Below are 19,550 nucleotides of genomic sequence, written 5' to 3'. Positions count from 1 at the left end.
CGCGGACACAGAGTCAACTTCCACATGTGTGCTAATGACACCTAGCCCTACCTCTCCATCAGTTCTCTTGATCCTTCCGCTGCCTCTGTGCTGGCAGACAGCTAGTCCAACTTCCTCGTCCTCCAGCTAAACATGGGGAACAAAGCCATCAGCTTCAGCTGTATCCTTGCCACGACTCCATTTCCATCCACAGCCATTGTCTCGGGCTGAACAAGACTATTTGCAACCTCAAAACCCTGTTTGACCTCGAGCTCAGCTTCCAACCCCATATCCTCTCCATCACAACGCCCATATCCTATCCTGCACCAAGTCCTGTTTGCCCATCCCTGTTGATCCAAATTAGTTCCTGATTCCCCAACGCCTCAAATTTAAAGTTCTTATCCTCCTGTTAAAATCTGTTTATGGCCTTGCCCCTCCCTATCTCCGTAACCTCAGACAGCAATACAAATATCACCGCCGCCACCCCCCCCCGCCCCCGCCCCGCGCTCCCCGCTCCCCGAACTTTCAATTTTTCTGACTTCAGCATCTTTTCCATCTCTCCCTCCCTTTGCTTCATCATTGCTGGCCATGCCTTCAGCTGCCCAGGTCCCGCTCTCTGAATTTCCCTCTCTAAACTCCTCTGCACCTCCCTCTCCTTTAAGTCTCCCTCTAAAACTCAGCACTTTGACAAAGTTTTTGGTCACCTCTCCGAAACTCTCACTCTCTGGCATAGAATCCATTTTTCCACATGACTCTGTGAAGCACCTAAGGACCTTTTTCTGCATTAAGGCACTAGATAAATGCGAATTGTTGTTGTCACTCCAGAAACAAAAGCGCATTGGGGGAAAAATGTGGTTGCTTTCTGCCTCCCGTTAGCGCCCTAAGAGGGGCACAAAGCAGCTAGCGCCCGGGTGTGGCACCGTCAACGCTTCCGGCGAAATTCAGCGGGAGGTTAGCAGCGGTGGTAACCGTTAGCGTGCGATGACATCATCTCCATGTGCAGCGCCCCGCTCGCGCCCCCTGACTTACCGCTGGACGCTATGTCCGACGGGATTAGGGGGGCCTACCTGCAGCCGGGGCGGCGCTAGTTAACCGGGAGGTAGCGGGCGGCCATTTTTGTTGCTGGCCGCCTGCCAGCACCTGCCCCCGTTGCTGTCCCTGGCCCCCGTGAAGCCCCCTCCGCGGTGTGTCGGCTGCTCTCCGTGAGCCCGGCACTCCTCTTGAGTGCCGGGTTCGTTTGCTGGCACTCCCGATCCCTGGTGGCCCAGCTGGGCGCAGGGACGCACTGCGCCAGGCCCCTCCCCTTTAATAAGGGGAGGAAGGCCTGCAGTACTGCGGCATGTAGCGCCGCGATATTGCCTCGCAGCTCCCCAAGAGGGACGCGGGGTGGTTCAAGTAGCGCCCCTCCTCCCTTTCTGGGTGCTACCTGGGAAAATCGGCCATGGGGGCGCTAATTTTTTCGGGGCGCTAAATGTAGTACCCTGGCGAAGTTAGTGCCCCAAAGGGGGCACGACTCAATTTTTCCCCCATTGTGTTTTCCTTCAAATTAGTATGGGACTTCCTCCTTAAAGCCAATTCATTCTCTGTAACTTGTCCATTAATACCAAATTACTGCCCTATTAATTTAAAGGGGAAGGATGTTCTTGGGGTGTGTCCAAGGAAGTTGTATGAGTTCTCTACTTGAGTACATACTCAGGGACGATGTGCATGATGTTTTTGTCAGTGGGATTGATCTGTTTGGAAATCAATCACAGTCCGTCATTCATTTTACTCTTTCCTATTCCCGGATTCTAATGAGTTTTTTGTGAGGTTTTACCAAATCCTCAGCTAGAAACAGAGGCGGAAAAGCAATACTGGCCTGCAATCAATCTCTAAACGCACTGTCAATTTATTTTAACCAAAGAACGATTGAAAATTAAAAAGTGATTGTTAGAAATGCTGTGCATTAGGGTAACCTGATTCCTACTCATTGAAATGTAAGAAAGGCCTTTGTAAATGAATTGCTCAGTACTTGGGAAAAGACCACTCTTTAATGTTCCGATAATGAGCATGTTTCCTCTGCCCCCTAATCTCATCTATTTTCATCCAGGATACTGAAGGACTGAAAGTGGGTGTCTGTGACCTCATCAATCAGTGGGTGAGCAAGAGCCCGGAGCCCAGCACCAGGGTCAGTCCCTCCAAACCAACAGTAAGTAAACATATCTGCACTCTCTGACTTTTAGTTGACTTTTCATTGCAATGACAAATGTTAATCACAATATAATTTTTTGGAGGGGAGACAGTTCCCCTTCTGTATTACATTTTTGTACTGACAGCTACTCCCATGTGGTTTGAGCTCATTTTGAAAAAACAGAAATTGTTCCTAAGAGGAAATAAAATTGCACCACAGGTATCTTATCTCAAACAACACCAAATATGAGATTTTCGTTTGTTTTCTTTTTGCCTCTCTGTTGAGAGCGATTATAAACATGACACAGATGATACAATAAAAGGTCATGAGAAGGATATGCCTGCCTTCAGTAATGTCCTATTAGCTTAAATTTTCTAATTGGCATTATTTTCATGCTGGCATTAACCTATTTATTTCAAACAGGTTAACACCAGCATTAAAATAATGCTGATCTAAAACCTGAGGCTGTTAAGCCACATGTCCAGCAAGTTGGTAGACAATTGGAGCTTTTGGTGCATTGAGAATAGAGGAGACGACCATTGTTTTCAATTAGAAATGGAATTATAAGCATCACGGGGTCAATCTCCAGTCAGAGCACTGACACTACAATTAGGCTCAGATGGCTCTCGCTGGAATGCACTTGTGTGTGGATGTCAGGCGGCCTCCACAGTCAAATAACGTGTTAACTAACATTCAGTGTCTTGGCTCACACGTAAAGCAGGGCCACTTGGGTGAGAGGTAGCAGAGAGTGTCCTGCACTTGTAGAGACACGCCTCACCCAGGACTGATACTTCCAGGAGAAGAGTAGAAAATACTGAGTGGAAAAAAGTATATTGAACATCTTTTCAGGCAGTCAGTGAACCAAAAATAATTAATTTTTGCCACTGACTTGACAGATATGGTCTTGCCAGGCATGATTTGCCAAATGTATCAATGTAAAAGTAAGAACATAATAACATAAGAAATGGGAGCAGGAGTAGGCCATTTGGCCCTTCGAGCCTGCTCCGCTATTCAATAAGGTCATGGCTGATCTTCTACCTCATCTCCACTTTCCTGCACTATCTCCATATCCCTTGATTCCCTTAATGTTCAAAATACTATCGATCTCTGTCTTGAATATACTCAATGACTGAGCCTCCACAGCCCTCAGGAGTAGAGAATTCCAAAGATTCACCACCCTCTCAGTGAAGAAATTTCTCCTCATCTCAGTCCTAAATGGCCAACCTCTTATTCTGAGACTGTGACCCCTGGTTCTAGACTCCCCAGTCAGGGGAAACATCCTCCCTGCATCTACCCTGTCAAGCCCTGTAAGAATCTTGTATGTTTCAATGCTATCACCTCTCATTCTTCTAAACTCTAGAGAATATAGACCTAGTGTATTCAATCTCTCCTCATCCCAGGAACCAGTCTGGTGAACCTTCGTTGCACTCCCTCTATGGCAAGTATATCCTTCCTTAGGTAAGGAGGCCAAAACTGTACACAATGCTCCTGGTGTGGTCTCACCAGGGCCCCTATATAATTGCAGTAAGACGTCTTTATTCTTATACTCAAATCCTCTTGTAGTAAAGGCCAACATACCATTTGCATTAGTGTGATTAGTTTGGACCCAGCGGGGTCAGCTGGTGGTTTAAGAACCCTGAGATCATCTTCTAGAAATCTTATGACTCACTCCAACAGTTGTTTCCTGTGATATATTACAGTACCTAAAAGAACTGCAAAGTCCACTGGTGTCTCTAGGGCCGCTATGTAGATTATAGAGATAATGTAGTATTTACTTAACATTCAGAATAACAGATACCTGGGTTGTACTCTAGTCAAAGGATTAATATATATAGAATATATAATGGATATATAAAAACAGAAAGTGCTGCAAATACATAGCAAGTCCAACAGTATCCGAAAAACAGGTAAAAACAGGTTTACATTTTAGGCTTGGGCCCTTCATCAGACAAATAGTCTACATGAAATGTTAAGCTGTCTTCTATTTTCACATGCTTCCAGCAATTTTTGTCTGTATTTCAGATTTCCAGCCAGTTATGTTTTTTTCTCTTTTTATGTGTAATGGATACTCAGGGGTGAGTGATAGGCTGGAATTTTGTTGCGGGATGAAGAGTTTAATATAAATGTATACCATAATAAAAACAGTCACCAATGTGGTTTTCCCAGTGACCGCAGTGTGCACTCACAGGCCAGTTAGGGTTACCACCTGTCTGCTTTTTGAGCAAGGTGTCTGGCAATCCACAAGAGTGAAACCAGACACTAAGGCCCCGATTTTCCCCCAGCCGTCGGGAGGGGTTTCAGGCGGGAGGGGGCTGAAAATCCCGAATTTGGGGGTCCCGACACCATCCCGCCCAAAACCCCGCCCCACGTAAGTTTCAGGGGCGGCGGGTACCAGCCCCGCACTGGGACCCGCCGAAACCAGGCAGGAAGGGATTAGTGCCAATTAACTGCCTGTTAACAGGTAGTTAACAGGCAGTTTTTAGCCTAATCCCTATTTTGAGGGGTTTCGTGTGGGTTTCCCGATGGCTCCAAACCACGCCAGGTAAGAGCAGGCGGGCATCGGGTTGAAGGAGTTGGAGGGGTCGCGATGTCAGTGCTCAGGTGAGTGATGGGTGCATGAGTGTAAAGGTAAGTGTGTTTGGTGTGTCTAAAGTGTGTTAAAAACTTTCACTTACCTGTACTTACCTTTACAGCCTTTCTTCCTGTAGCCGTCGGGAGCCCATCACTCAGCCGGAACTGAAAGCTGAACGGCTGCGATCTGTCAAAAGTGACAGCCTTCAGCTTTGAGTGCCGGTAAGAGTTCTAACTGAGTCTGTGCAGAATGACTCATGGTAGAACTCAGAGTGTCAGTGTTTCACAGCTTCAAACAGCTGTAAAACACTGATATTTCATCTGTCAAATACTCTTGACAGATGGAATTTCAGTCTGTGACGTCACCTGTTGCCGGGTGGCCCTTAATTGGCCTGCTGAGCCCACTGGGCGGGCTCAACAAGGTCAATCAAGGGAAAATCGCGCGGATTGGCCGGACGTCGAAGTAGGCGGGTCAAAAACCTGAAAGGGGAAGTCCCGCCTTCTTCCCGACAGGATCGGCAAAATCTACCCCATAAAGTATGTTTTTAATAAGTCAAATTATTTTGTGCTGGTTTCCATCTCGTGATGGGGAGTTATTATTTATTGATATTATTAAGGTTTTGTAATACATTGTTAACTGCAGCAAAGCAAGCAATATAACTTAAGTCATGAACCAACTCCGTGTCTAGTTTTGACTTGAGTGTGCGAGTGTGGCTTGGTGGTAGCACTCGTGCCGCTGAGTTAGAAGGTTGCGGGTTCAAGCTCCACACCAAGACTTGACTTCTCAATCTAGGCTGTCACTCCAGTGTAGTACTGAGGGAGTGCTGCCTTTTTCTGGAGATGCTGTCTTTTGGATGAGATGCTAACGAATGTTCTGCCTGTTCAGTTAGCCAGCATTCCTCCCTTAACCAATGCTGTGAAAAAAAACCTGGCCAATTGATCATTCACCTCATTACTATTTGTGGGACATTGCTGGTGAAGAATGGCTACTGCATTTGATGACAGAATAATAGTCACTACACCCCATAGAGTGTTTTGAGATCCTTTGGCAACATGAATGTCTTTCGTTCCTTAGCAAAAGGAGGCAATTCTAGTGTCTTTCTGGCTTAGTTAAGGTCTTAAATCTTTGAGTACAGACACTGTTTTTCACCCTGTGCCTATTCGTTCTTTTTCTTCTCTTCAGGCTTTCTCCAAACCTTGGATTTGCTTTACCTCTCGGTAGCCTCTGGCTCTGACTAATTCCTCTCCTTCTGCATCTTCTGTGCCTTTTTTAAAATCATCCTGTACCTTGGCTGTCTCATAAGGTAATTTTCCTGACGTCTCTTAACAAATTGCAAGGCGTGTTGAAAAGTGGCCAGTTTGGCATGTGTGACTAATATAATAGCAGAGACGTGGTTACCCTGGAGCTGGGAGTGCATTCCTTTCTATTCACGGAGGTTTCTTGGGGGGGGGTTTTGTATCAAAATACCCTGAGGATATCCCATTCAACATCTTTGCATGTCCTTTCTCAGCCTTTAGGAACAAATTCTGTGGGATATTCTCGGTCAGGTTGTAGAACTTTCCAGTGAAATCTTTGTGGGTTGCGACATGCTCTGATGTTTCACATGACCAAATACCAGAATAGAATTAACAGAGAAGATTGCTGTGGGGGAGGGTGCAGTGCTTTTGATAATATCTTCAATGTAGTGGGGACAAGGAGAAAACCCAAACAAGACTGTTGTCCTCCCTCAGTTTTCTCCTCCGTTTTTAAAAATTGCTGACTCTTGCTGGGCTTTGGGTCCAAGGGTATTGGATACCGTCCAGTATCCCACCCAAGTGGCATTCTTCGTGTGTGACCTGAGTCAATGAGTACCTATTGCACATAGGGAGGCATCACAGCCGAGCTTCATCCTGTCCTCACCTGGCATCCATACATGCGCACTTTTCAACAAGGTGCTGGGACTAAGACGAGGAACGAGATTACTATCCCGCCACCCCAGCTCAGGGTACTGAGTCTAGTTTTAGCAACCATACCACTACCATTACTGAGATCGCCTGGGAATCAAAGTGCTGAATTTTTATGGTACTAATGGCTGCAGTCACCTGGGCATCTCCTATATTTCAGGCCTGACATGACCCGTCTCCAGCAGGGGTGGGGTGGGGGGTGACCCAAGATATTTTTGCACAATTGTTTGAACCAAAAGCAAATATTGGAATACTTTACATTGAAATTATTCCCCATTACAACAATGTTCCCCTTTTGTGTAGATGAACCAGGTATTTCATCTGCTGCATACCTTAGCTCTTGAAAGAAAATCAAAACATAATTTTAATCTACAGTAATGTTATGTTTTCTGTATTCTATTATGAATATTAATCATATGAATATTTAGCTTTCCTCCTTACTATCTCCCCTCACTCTCAGTTCTCCCCCTCACATCTGATGTGGGCTAAACAAACACTACTGAGTTCATTGTTTAGTGTTTCGGCTAACACAACATTACCGATTAAACTCCTTATTGAACTCCCGCTCAGCTGCAGACTGCACAAACCATTTTTGTAGGATCCAGTAAATAAAGACGGCTTAAACCTTTGTATATTTTCCTCATTTTTCTGTCTTGTTCGATTAGCAATGACCCTTGTATCCTAACCTCTTTCAGCCAGGATGATTTAGGCTCTGGACTTCGCCCTAGGAACTGCCAATGCCATTCTATGTTTGGTTGGCATCTCGGGCATTGAGTCCAGTCGTGCCTGTCTTTTCTCTTCAACCAAGATGGCATTCTCTGGCTGTTAAGCGAACCCTAAGGCATCTCACTTCTGACTTTAGATCTGAGTGGCAGGCATGTCTCGGAATTAAAGTCCACAATCGTTCAGTTAAAAAGCCATCACAAGGTAACTTCCCCTTTACGTTGAAGCATATACTGAACTAGTGGAAACATTGATAGTTATTTCAGTTTGATTTGCTCAGACAGCAAGTCCTCATACACAAAAGTCAAGCTAGAATTTAAACAAAAAATGTTTTGTTATTTTTGGGCAGCCTGATATGACCAGGGGCGGAGCTGTAGAATCCAAGCCTGGAGGACAGGTGATATTTCCTATTATTAAAAGTTCAAACCTTGACTTCACCTCACCCCATTAAAAAAATTAAACCTTGGGTTTCATTCATATGAGGACACTGGGAATGAATTCACTCTCTCTACTCTCTCCTTAAAGACAAGGGCCTAGAAATTGGGTTTTGGCTTAGCCAGGGCTTTAGCGCCGGAAATTAGTGCCGGCGCTAAGTCCCCTGCGCGCGCCAAAAATTCAGTGGCGCCGCGCCCAAACGGCTGCCGGCGCTACTGAAGGGTCTTAGCGCCTGGAAAAGGGCGCTAACTGCCGTTTCGCGCCGCAATTCCGGCGCTGCGGCACCCGATGCAGTGCGGCAGGCTGGGGAAGTGCAGGCCTCCTCCTTCCGTTAAGGAGGAGCTGCCTGCACCCGGCCGCGGCCCGCGCAAATCTGCTTAAAAATGAGCCCGGCACCTCGGACAAGTGCCGGGCTTGCATCTGTTCCGGGGGGGGGGGGGGTGGTAGAGAAGTCCGGGGAGGGAGCTGCGGGCAGGCGGCCGGCGGGAAAGCGGCCGGCCGCCGCGGGGCCTTTAATGCGCCGGCGCTAACTGCAGTAAGGCACCTCTGACAAAACGCTGGTTGCGGCTGCCACGGGCGAGGCGGCCGCAACTCAATTTTGGAGTTCGGGCGGGTTACCACGGCAACCGGGACGCTGCGCACACCGATGACGTCATCGGTGCCGGCGCAGCGCTACCGGAGCAACGCCGATTTAGGACCCCAGGGAATTTCACTACTGGCCATAACTCCGGCGCAAGGCCCTCTAGCGCCTCAAATGAGGCGCTAAGGCTACTGAATTTTCAGCCGAAGGAAGTGCCACTTCAATGCCCACAAGGCTCCTGCTGCAAATCAACAGGCAGCCACTTTAGAACCGACTGTCTCTGTGGAAGTAGGAGGCTAAGATTCACAGGGCACACAAAAGTAGACATCATGGGGAGACATAGTGGTTCTTAATAATAGGAACGTTGTCAGATTAGTTGACAGTGAGATGGAAACTAATGATTTGGGACAGATCGGGGAATGCCTGTGCAAAGAAGTAACAGAATGATTTTCAAATGGGAGCCGCGATAGTTGTGGAGGACGGCTTAATGTCTGCAAGCGGCTGAGGTGACGTTGTTGCCAAAGGCAGCAACTCATTTGGCAGTGTCATGACTGCCCCCCTCTCTCCCACCTCCAATCACATTGAAGTCGCCAATTATGTATGTCAGGACTCTGCTAAAACTGACTGCAAATAATTTATTCACGTAACATTTAAGTTGCCAATCGCGATTACGTTGCCAGTTTCGAGCCTGACGCAAACAGATTCGGGGCTTTGGAGGGCATCGTCATGACTATTCTGTGCCAAATCAGCCACTTCTGGACTTCAAACCACGCCCCCAATCCCCAAGCCTTCAACCTTGGCTCTGCTCCTAAAGGTTCTCTGGGTCCGATTTGCAAAATTAATCTTCAAAATTCTTAAATATACTTTTAAAATACTTAAAAAGCCTTAGAGATGTGTTAAAAATTTTAATTCTTACAAAATATAAAAATTTCTGAAGTCTTATCTGCAAGTTTCTCCCAGGTCCCTTGTGGCCTTTAACTATGGAGAACCTCTGGCCCACCACAAGCCGGCCCCAATGCCTGCTTTGTAGTGATGCTGCTTCCTATGGTGGCCACTAGTAAGTAGGGGAGGGAAATGAAGCACACCCCACCCAGCCACCATCATTCGTATGGGATGCAGAGAGGATGCAGCAGGCATTGCTGGCTACCCTCAGGCAAGAGGAAAATGGTTCAGGTAACTTTTGGGGGGCAGGGATGTGGCTTCAGGCTTTACTGCCCAATTTTCCTCAATTGGCTACCTTGGATAGAGCAGGAAATGGGTGGAAAAATGGAAGAAAATCTGTTCCATGATGTTCTGTGCATCTGGAGACATATACGCTTCCTCAGTTATACTATGATTGAAGTGCCTCTCACAGGTGCTTGCTATCGGATGCACCTCTGTATTACAAATGATAATAGTCACTGAAGTCCATGTGAATTCATGGCAACATTCTGCAGTGGCCTGCTGCTAATATTTACAACTCTTGGTTCCCTCTGGTTCACATGTTTCTGTACAATAAAGCCAGACGGAGGTAGATAAGGACCTCTGCTGTGATTGGGTCCCCTCGCTATCACATGCGCTGCAGTTGATATGCAGCACTCCACTGAGGCCCGAAGGAGCAAACAAACAGGTCTTTTGTTGCTTTAAATTCAAGGATTACAGCTCAGGAGAGATTTCCTATCAATAGTACCAGGTAAATCATTACAAAGTAAACCAACCTTTTCCATGCTAATCTAATTTTAATGAAGAATGGTCCTTACAAAGTAAATGACTTTCCAATTAACTTTTCTAAAAGAAAACTCAGACCAAACATTTGTTGGCAATTGTGTAGCTGGCGGGCTTGCTTACTGGAAGGGCACTGAGTGGATTACAAGTTATAAGGCCCTTTCACATTGTTGCTCTTGCTTCGGGAAGGTGACACGATGCGGCCTCCCGGTTCCTCATGTTTACTTTCCCACCTGGTGCCCTCCTTCAGCCAATGGGGAAGCCGACAAAAGAGTGGACCTCTGCTGCCTGTAGAACAAGGCACGTAAGACATTTGCAAGTTTAGCCTGCTGCAGGAACTGCTGCCAGTTGCAACCACTTTTAGAGAAACAAGTTATAGCTGTGATCAAAACTAGTGTGGCAGGTTAAAATTGGCCTCGGTGCTTCTAGGTGAGAGAGGGGAAAACATCAGGTAGGACTCCCACTCCTGATTGCGATCCAACAACTCTTGTTGTTCAATACACATTTGTGGACATTGGGTAGAACAGGATTGCTGTACTGCCTTCTGTGGAGGAATAGCCTGAATAGTCAATGTCTCAGCTCGCACATGAAAAAAAGCACATACGATCAAGTTAATTTTGCCTCTGGAATTGTACCCAGCAGGAGTCAGTGCCTTCAGGAAAAAAGGAGAAAAAGTCTCACTTCAAAAGTGTAAATGCAGCACCTCCCAAACCCGTGACCTCTATCGCCTAGGACAAGGGCAGCAGGTGCATGTGAACACCACCACCTCCAAGTTCCCCTCCAAGTTACATACCACCCTGACTTGGAAATATATCGCCGATTCTTCATCGTCGCTGGGTCAAAATCCTGGAACTCCCTCCCTAACAGCACTGTGGGAGTACCTTCACCGCAAGGACTGCAGCAGTTCAAGAAGGCGGCTCACCTTCTCCAGGGATGGGCAATAAATGCTGGCCTTGCCAGCAATGCCCACATCCCGTTAACAAATAAAAAAACATTTTTATAACACTGGGAGGGATCACTGGACAATGATTTGGAAATGAACGGATATTTTGACCTTCCTTAAAAAAAATTAATATTTTTTCTAGACTGAATTGAAGCACTGGTGTCTTGAATAGTATTTCTCTGTTATGTCAGTTATACTTTACCCACAGGTAGAATATCAACTTTTATTTTCCCCACACAGTTAGCAGCAGTGAGTTCACTTTCTACTCTCAACTTTGTGAAATTGAGAAAAGGCAGACCTCTGTGAATTTGTACTCACTGAGTGCTAAATATCAGCCTCGGACAATTCATGGTTTTCACCTGATTTAAAAGAGCTGATTATGTAGCCAGCTCTTTACAATGTGAATGGCAGTGTGATATTGCTCAGAGTTTGTCTTTTATCTTTTAAAACTAGCTCTTTTTTGGTAAAGCATTGCACTGGCTGTGATTCAGATAGAAGTGCATTTGCCTATTTTATGTTGCATTCTTTATGCCACATGGTGGCCGAGAGTATACAAACATACAAAAAGACTGACAGGAAAAGACCTTAGATCCTGTCCCAGTCATGGATGCAGCAAAGCTTTGTGACTCCTGGTGTTCCCGCCCACTAGTCATCATATAATCTCCTAGGAGAGGCAAATAAACAGAGTAAAAAAAACATAAGCCAAATCAGAGGTAATCTGGAAATGTCTTCTCTGACCACATAAGGTGGTTAAAACCAAATTCCAGTAGATCACAGTGACCATGAGGTACCAATCCAGGTCCCACCTACTTTCTGTGTGCAGTAAATGGCACATCCAGGGCAAAAACATTATAAAAGCAGAACTAAAGCCAAAGACGTTGATTGTTCTGGTCCTTTCACCACCGAGCTCCTTTTAAAATTGTGATTTTAGTGGCATAGTGGGCTGGCAAACTGCCCTTTCATCTCTGGAACCTGAGATTGAATCCAGCTCAAGCCTATGGAGTGTAAGTCTCCCCCTCCCTCTCTGTAACTGTCGTAAATAGACTTTGGGCAGTCTCAATTTACTTCCTTGAGGTAGGCAATAAAAGCATAAAAACTTCCCCCAATTCAGTACAAATTGACTATATCATTCAAAGAGATAACTGGCATGGGAAGTTGCTAAATTCATGCTGGTGTGTGATCTTCTGAAGTTAGAATTAAAGCACAAGGCCAAGGGAGCTTTACTTTGCAACTGGCTGGACTATACCTGACTCACCAGTGCTTGATTACTAACCCTGGTGCTTAAAATCAAAACCCTTTCATTTCTCCACCTGATGGCTGTAAAAATTCACCCCCATTGTAAAAAAAAATGAAAATTGAGAAAGTGTAGCACATACAAAGTTAAGATGTAAGTTTGTGCTTCCAAAAACAAAACTGGGGCATGATTTTTAGATTTAGAAGACTCGGTGACCGGAATCCAGAAACTGAGGTCCGTTGAGCCTCCTGGGACAGCACTGCACTTGAATACAAAATTTGGTTCTTGTCTTTTCACAGAGGAAGGAAATAAGTAATTCATTGTTCCTTTACACATAAATTATTCAAACTGGAAGTATTCCCACCCCAACATAACTGCAGACAGGAAGGACCAGAATAAGATTATAGTTTGAGGCTGTACAGCAATAGCACCCCCTAATGACTGTCTGTACTGGTTGCATGCTGGAAAACTTCATCGCACCTTTATCATTGGCTGTACAACCAACCCATGTCCGCTGCACTTCAAGATTGAGAGATAATTAGAGTACAGCTGAGAAAGATTAGTCTTTTGCCTGAGTAAAACACTTCTTATCAGTCAAAATATTAGAATATTTGAGTTTTAGCTTGGCTTAGTTAGTAGTACTCTTGCTTTGCTATCAGAGGTTTATAGCTTCAAGTTGCACTCCGGGAGTTAAGCATATAGGTTAACAATCCAGTGTCTGCTGATTCTTGGAGATACCGTGCTTCAGGTGAGATGTGAAAACGAGTCCCGACTGCAAGTTAGAGATACCGTGACGCTTTCTGAAGAAGAGCAGCAAGTAATCCTGACTGAATTTTTTCTCTCAACCAATGCTACCAAAAAGGGGTCAGCTGGCCTTTCATCTTCTTGCTGCTTGTAGGATCTTTCTGTGAGGAAAATGTTTACCTACACAGCAGCAACACTCAGTGAAGTTTAAAAAAAAGTAATTTATTATATCTGAAGTGCTGCAAGATAATTCTGAGTGCAGCGATGCGGTGCTAAATAAATGCAAGTCATTTTTGTTTCCCTTTGTTACTCAACATCAAACTGAACATCTGCTGAGTAGAGAGGCAGTTTTTTTTATAGATTGCACCATCTCCAAGGTGTAGGCTGAGTTTTATGACGTGTTATTCTAGCTTGTTTTAGAATGGGGTTTTTTAACTGTTCCATTACTTTATATCCCCTTTCAAAATATTGTAATAATTCATGACAGGAGTGTTAGAACTATTTTCTATGAAATGGCAAAATTCTCAAGAATACATTAGTTCTGTCATCAGATGAAAACTAGCTACATTGGAACTCCAATTATCGTTCTGAATTTTCATGGCTTAAAACCTTGCACAAGAGGTTGCCTCATTGCACAAACTACTAACACCAATCTCTTCCTGTCCAATATAAATCAGTCACACAGTCCAAGGAAGACTCAGTATAAGTTACTGGTATTGTGCTTGCCTTTGTTCCAGGGGCCAGAGTATTGCTGCTCCATGTGTGCAAGACCATTATGTGGAGACCTTGATTACCATCAATTCTCATTATCCACCAGTGAAATCACTTGTATTATGGGGATTAACAGAGGTTTCACTTTGTTGGTGAAATTGTAGATAATTCACTTACTGTATATTAATTTAGAATCCCAAAGAACAAAACTCCTTCCTATTCACTCATTCTTTATAATACCAAATGACAGAACTGCTCCTTTATTCCCATTGTATAGAATTTAAGTAGTTCAACTTCTTTATATAGAATCCCAGTAAACAAATCTCCTTCTCATTCACTCCCATTATACAGAGTTCCCTTGCCATTCATTCCCATTGTAGAGACTCCCAGTGGTTCGAACCCTTTGTAGCAAAAGTGTTTAGTTTCAGTTCGGCGGCTGTTCCTTTAAATCCCGTCATAATAGATAAGGGCCGAGAAATTCGTCGCGGGCAGTGGCGCAAAACGGGCGGTATCGGATCATCTGCCCGTTCTACGCAGCGCCTCATATTCAGCTCTGTTAACTGCAATAGAACTGAATATCACGCACTGCGTACAACGGGCGGCCGATCCGGTACCACTCGTTCTGCACCACTGCCCGAGACAAACATTTCTAGGCCAAGCAGTCTAAAAACTGTCTGCAGTTAAAATTCTGGTTCGAAGCTTATCTTATTATAATGTTGCAAGTTTCATCAGTTACAGTCTTGAGAGAGGGATAAATCACATTATTTTCTGTTGGACTGACAGATAATTTTTAATTTAAAATGTAATTGAGTGGTCAATTATTCAAAATCTAGAAATTCCAGGAAATGTTTTTTCCAGGATATAAAGAGCTGTTCTGTTTAAATCTGGGAGTCAGTTTGAGAGAAGGACCTGGTCAGTTTGAAACTTCTGAGAGAAAGAAGAAATCTGTATGAAGCTTCCAAGAGATTAACATAGGTTCTTGCAGTGGTCAGAAATTTGAGAAAATAAATACCATGTAATATAAAAGCTACTTAAAAGGGTTTGCTTAGTACTTAGAGTTGTATCCTTTCATGGGGAGAAGTTAATTCGAAGGATTTCTATCGCAAAATATAACTCCGCCATGACTTGCTTATTTACGTCTTTTATTAAGTAAATTCCCTGACTCGCTTTAAACTTAAAATGAGTATGATTGTGTGACACTCTATTTGTTCTTTGAAGATGAGAGAGATCCTGTGAAAGAATAAGATAAGTAAAATATTAACAGAAAGGGTTTTTTCTGTTCATTATCCTGTGCATAGTATCGAATGCTTACCTACGTATCCAGGCTAGTGAGGACAGCCACAAAGGCGCACAGAATGGGGACATAGCTATGAAAGTGATCCAAAATACAGACGCTGAGCAAAGCCTAGAGTAAGCAGGGTAGAAAAGACTGTGGCAAATGTAATGCCCCTTATATTCACTCCCTTTGTATGGGCTTATGTCACGTTTGGTGCACTGACTAAAGTTGCTTCACTTCAGCACAGTAACACATCTGAAACGTAAGGTTATTCTACGTTGAATCACTGAATTAGCAATCAAATGGGCTATGAAGCATATATTTGTGCCAGTTAGCAGTTTTTATCTGTAATTTATAGCAACCTGAGTCATAGAGTATTTTTGGTAAGGTAATAAAGTAGTTATATGTGTATCAGGATTTAGTTGCAGCATAGAAAGGCCAGCACTTTGCCACCAATAGGAGTCGTGTGCTGTTGTCACAGACCGATTAATTACTTTATGTGAAAACCCATGGTATTCAAAGTAATCAGATTTAAAAAAAATCATAATCAGAAACAACAACTGTCACAATTGTAATAAATTGAGAAATACAGTTCAGACTTTTAACTGGATAAATCACTTTTGAAAAAAATCTGGATGAATGGAATTTCAGATTGATCAATCTTGTGTAATTTTTCAAAAAGAACACAGTGCCTTTCCTTTAATTGTGTGTGGCCCACTTCTCCCCTCCCCCAACAATATTACAAGTATTTTGATCAAGGCCTATAGGAGGCAAGTGTGTGACCCTCGATGCAAATGCTTTGACCCCAGGTGCCAGATCCTTACTATTGGTCTAGTTTTTCCACCACTATAATGAGTGGGAGATAATCATTATTTTGTGTTTCTACAGGAAATTAAGCCTGGGGATGTGAGGAGCAAGAAGTATATTTGGGAGAACAAAACTGATTCCCAGTCTTTCTCCAAATCGGCAAATGCTGGGAAGGTGAGTAAACCTGCCATTGTCACGTTGTTAGGAAGATTTTGTAAATAAAAACATAAGAAAACTTAGAATGGGAATAGACCTTTCGATGCAATCCTTCTATAGTCCATGCATGACTACCTCAATCGTGTACCTCCCCCCTACCCAACATCTCTATACTCTCATCCAAACAGGATGTGGATCAAATAGATATATTAATATTTCTGTTAACCCCCCAATGGAAATGTTACGGTTTGAAGAAGACCAAACAGAACAAGTTTTGTAGAATAGAATGCAGTTCGAGGAGTTGGCCTGGCCTGATAACTACAACTCTGGCATGCTGCAGTTTTAAATTGAGGACTTGTGTTCATCTTCTGAAAGGACTGACCAGATCAATCCGAGACAACCTTCACAGGGATGTGCTTGAATTCGACTGTTGGTCACTCCTAATTGAGGAAGATGGTCAATTATATTTTATGGAGGCAGAATATTGCTGAAACAACTGCAAAAAAAATGTAATCATCAGTTCTATACAGGAGAATAGAGTTGTGCATATATTTTTTTTAGTCTGGTACTGATTTATTATATATATGATAATATGCACGCTCAATGTCTGGTATACCAGGCATAACAGTTTCAATTACAGCTCAGTTAGCTCTAGGGATGAGCATGTAAAAATTCAGTATCTGTTTTGGGCGACCCGAAGACCGATCTTGATCTAAAGTTATATTTTCTTCAATTGGTTCAGCTTGAAAGGTAAAGCTTGGCTATTTCAAGGCCACACATATTTCAACTATGCAAAGCAAACCTTCTTAAGGCTCCAGGCCAGCCCAGATGGCTGATGTGCTGTTTCTTTGGCTCCTGCTTAATTACTGTACAAAAATGGACAGTTACGCTATTTGGCGTGACAGGGCAGAGGTCTATTTATCAAACTATTTTTAATGTGAATCCAAGACAGTTGGTGCACTTTTTATAGATTTTGAATTAACCTTGTTGGCAAGCATGGGAGACTTTAGTTTTGTGCGCCTTTAAAGTTTGCATTGAAAACATTTCCCTGTAAGATATAGGTTTGGGAGGTAAGAAAGATTTCCAGTCAGAATGAATGGAGAAAGAATATTGTGAGAGAACTCTCCCAATTTTATATAGTTGAGTGCAAAGATGTGGGAAATCTTGCTTTACGTTGACATAACACAGTCTTGATGCGGATGCCGGGAGTGACAGGTTATGTAGCATTTTGACATCCTTAATACTACTTTTGTTTGTGCCCCATGCTGTTATAAGCTTTGCTCACTTGACTGAAGCCAGTGGCAACCACAAACAAATGGCATCAGCTTGACAGGGTCAAGATCTACAATTAATGCAATGGTGCAGAATTCTACAGTAACAACGTACAGTTATACAGCACCTTTTAACTAATAATGTCTCAAAGCACATCATAAATTTTACTACTTGAAATTGAAATTTGTACAATAAGATGAGTTATCCTTTCTGTCTTAATGTGCTGATATGATTATTGAGAACATTTTTATAAAATGATATTTCTGCAGGATATCAACTAAGCCGCCTTTATCTTATTTTCATGTATCTCTGTCTACAATAAGTAGTACAAAATAAAATAATCCTGCTTTCTGGTTTATTTTAGAATCATCCCTCTGGTACAAGGTACAAGTTTGTGATAACTGGTCACGGCAAGTACGAGAAGGTCCCCATCACTGATGATGAGCAGGGTACCAATGCAAATAGCCAATCAAGTGAGTTCAATCCTTTTTGATGTCAGGAAACGAATCATTGATTGGGCCTGGGCAGGGCTTCAACAAAATTTGAAGTTATTACCAAGTTAACTTTCCATCAGATCAGAGACAATGTCCATAGCTAGACTGAGGTAGTCTTTATACAGCTGCCATGTTGGCCTATTTGTTTTGGATTTGAACTAAATGTATATTACAAGAGGATGTTTTAGGTTCTAGAATTGCATTAGTAATTCAGTGCATCCTATAAGCAGCCTAGGAGTATAAAGCAACTTGAATTGATGCAAAGCATTTTTTGCTTTGCATAAAATTATACTGGGAAGGGTAAATTGGGCATGAAGTTGTTCAAATCAAATTTAGCCAAAAGGTCTGAGACTATCTTCAGGAGTAATGCATGTACTGCTTTAGCTTCACACTGGTTTCTAGGTTGACCTTCATTTTAAATCCTTTTAATATTTTCAGAGAGCCAGTGGGACAGTCAGCTTTCTGGCAATATTAACATTTATTTGACATTTGGATGCCAGTGAATTCCATTTAGTGTGGCCAGAGAGCAACCGAAAGCTGGTAGTAAGCCTCTGATTTGCTGGCCCATATCGTGATGTGGGTGCTTGTAATGTAATGATGCCCAAGATCCCCTTCAAATTCCTGTGTCCAAAGCTCAGGAATGCTATGTTGGCTTCAAGGATTTGGAGTGGGGAGAAAGTTGGTGCAGTAATGGTCTTCTGTTCCTAGATATCTTTAACGGGATTTGTAAATATGTCCTGATTTATTGTTTGCAATAAATGCTAGTGACATCTTGTGGACTATTGCACCTATCATTATTTACATTATTCGAAAGGCTGTCCAATTTTGAAGTCTTTGATCTTCTTTATAGTATCCAGTTAGAGTGCCAACTGTTCCTTGCACATATGGTTACATCTGCCACTTAAATGGAAAGCAGAAAAGTTCCTCTGGGGACATTGCCTGAATTGAGAGTCACTGTGGAACAGAGCCATCTGTCTTTAGTTTGTCATATTTATCCAAGTGGAATGTGGACTATAGCTTTAGAGTGATGCATGCTGTAAAACATCAAAGTAGTTATTTCTCATCAGTTGAATGTTTGTATAGTCATTAACCAATTCAGTGGCCTGACATGTCATTGCTACTGCTATCGATATGATGGGTCAGGGACTGGTATGTTATGTAGCAGTCGACCCTATGTATAGATTAGTGCTATCCGGAGCATATTTCCTTCATATCTAATTATAGGTTTATGCTGGTCATAGCACCATACCACATTTTTAAAGCTGTAATTTCCTGCTGCTGCTCCTCCTGCCTCCCAATTAATTTGATTAAAATCCATTGCTCCTGAAAAATGCAAATTTGAAATCGATGCCATTTTGCAGATATTAAAATAGAAAGTATGGCTAATTGAACTTTATACATTAGTTTGATTTCTGTGCTGCTCACAGTTCAGCCTTTCAGATGTCCTTCAACATATTGGACAACCAAGAAAAAGTTCTTTCTGTCCATTTTGTCCCCACCATGATTATTTTTGCTAAAGATGAAGGGATAGCCCTGCTCATAGGTATGTGAGAAACCCCCATGGTAATGCTCCTTCAGATTTGTCTCTCTTCTCTTGTGGAGAAGTGCCTGACCTCTCTGTGACAACACATCTGAAAGATCAGGAACATGGAGAAACATATGGGGGTAATTTTAACCCCCAAGAACGAGTGGCTTGGCTTCAAATTTTACTTTGAGCCGCAGTTCAGGTGGGTATTTAAAATTGGTCATTGTCCCATCTGAATAAATTGCAGCTGCTGTCTCAGTTCCTTCTGGCAAATGTTTGTCA

At 43.2% G+C, this 19,550-nt stretch overlaps 1 protein-coding gene across 5 annotated transcripts in view; it reads left to right on the top strand.

Annotated features, from left to right (window-relative positions):
• Positions 1 to 19,550, top strand: part of lsp1a (lymphocyte specific protein 1 a) — a 408,262-nt gene that overhangs the window by 355,698 nt on the left and 33,014 nt on the right. For all 5 annotated transcript variants that reach the window (XM_086007804.1, XM_086007805.1, XM_086007802.1 and 2 more), the window contains 3 exons: positions 2,069 to 2,167; positions 15,903 to 15,995; positions 17,614 to 17,722. In XM_086007804.1, the coding sequence (XP_085863930.1) occupies positions 2,069 to 2,167; positions 15,903 to 15,995; positions 17,614 to 17,722 (301 nt within the window). The remainder of the gene's footprint in view (positions 1 to 2,068; positions 2,168 to 15,902; positions 15,996 to 17,613; positions 17,723 to 19,550) is intronic.

This window comes from Somniosus microcephalus, chromosome 15 (genome assembly GCF_052327205.1).
Source record: "Somniosus microcephalus isolate GS21.2 chromosome 15, FLI_Smic_1.0, whole genome shotgun sequence".
Lineage (NCBI taxonomy): Eukaryota > Metazoa > Chordata > Chondrichthyes > Squaliformes > Somniosidae > Somniosus > Somniosus microcephalus.
This window is presented reverse-complemented; position numbering and strand designations above follow the sequence as displayed.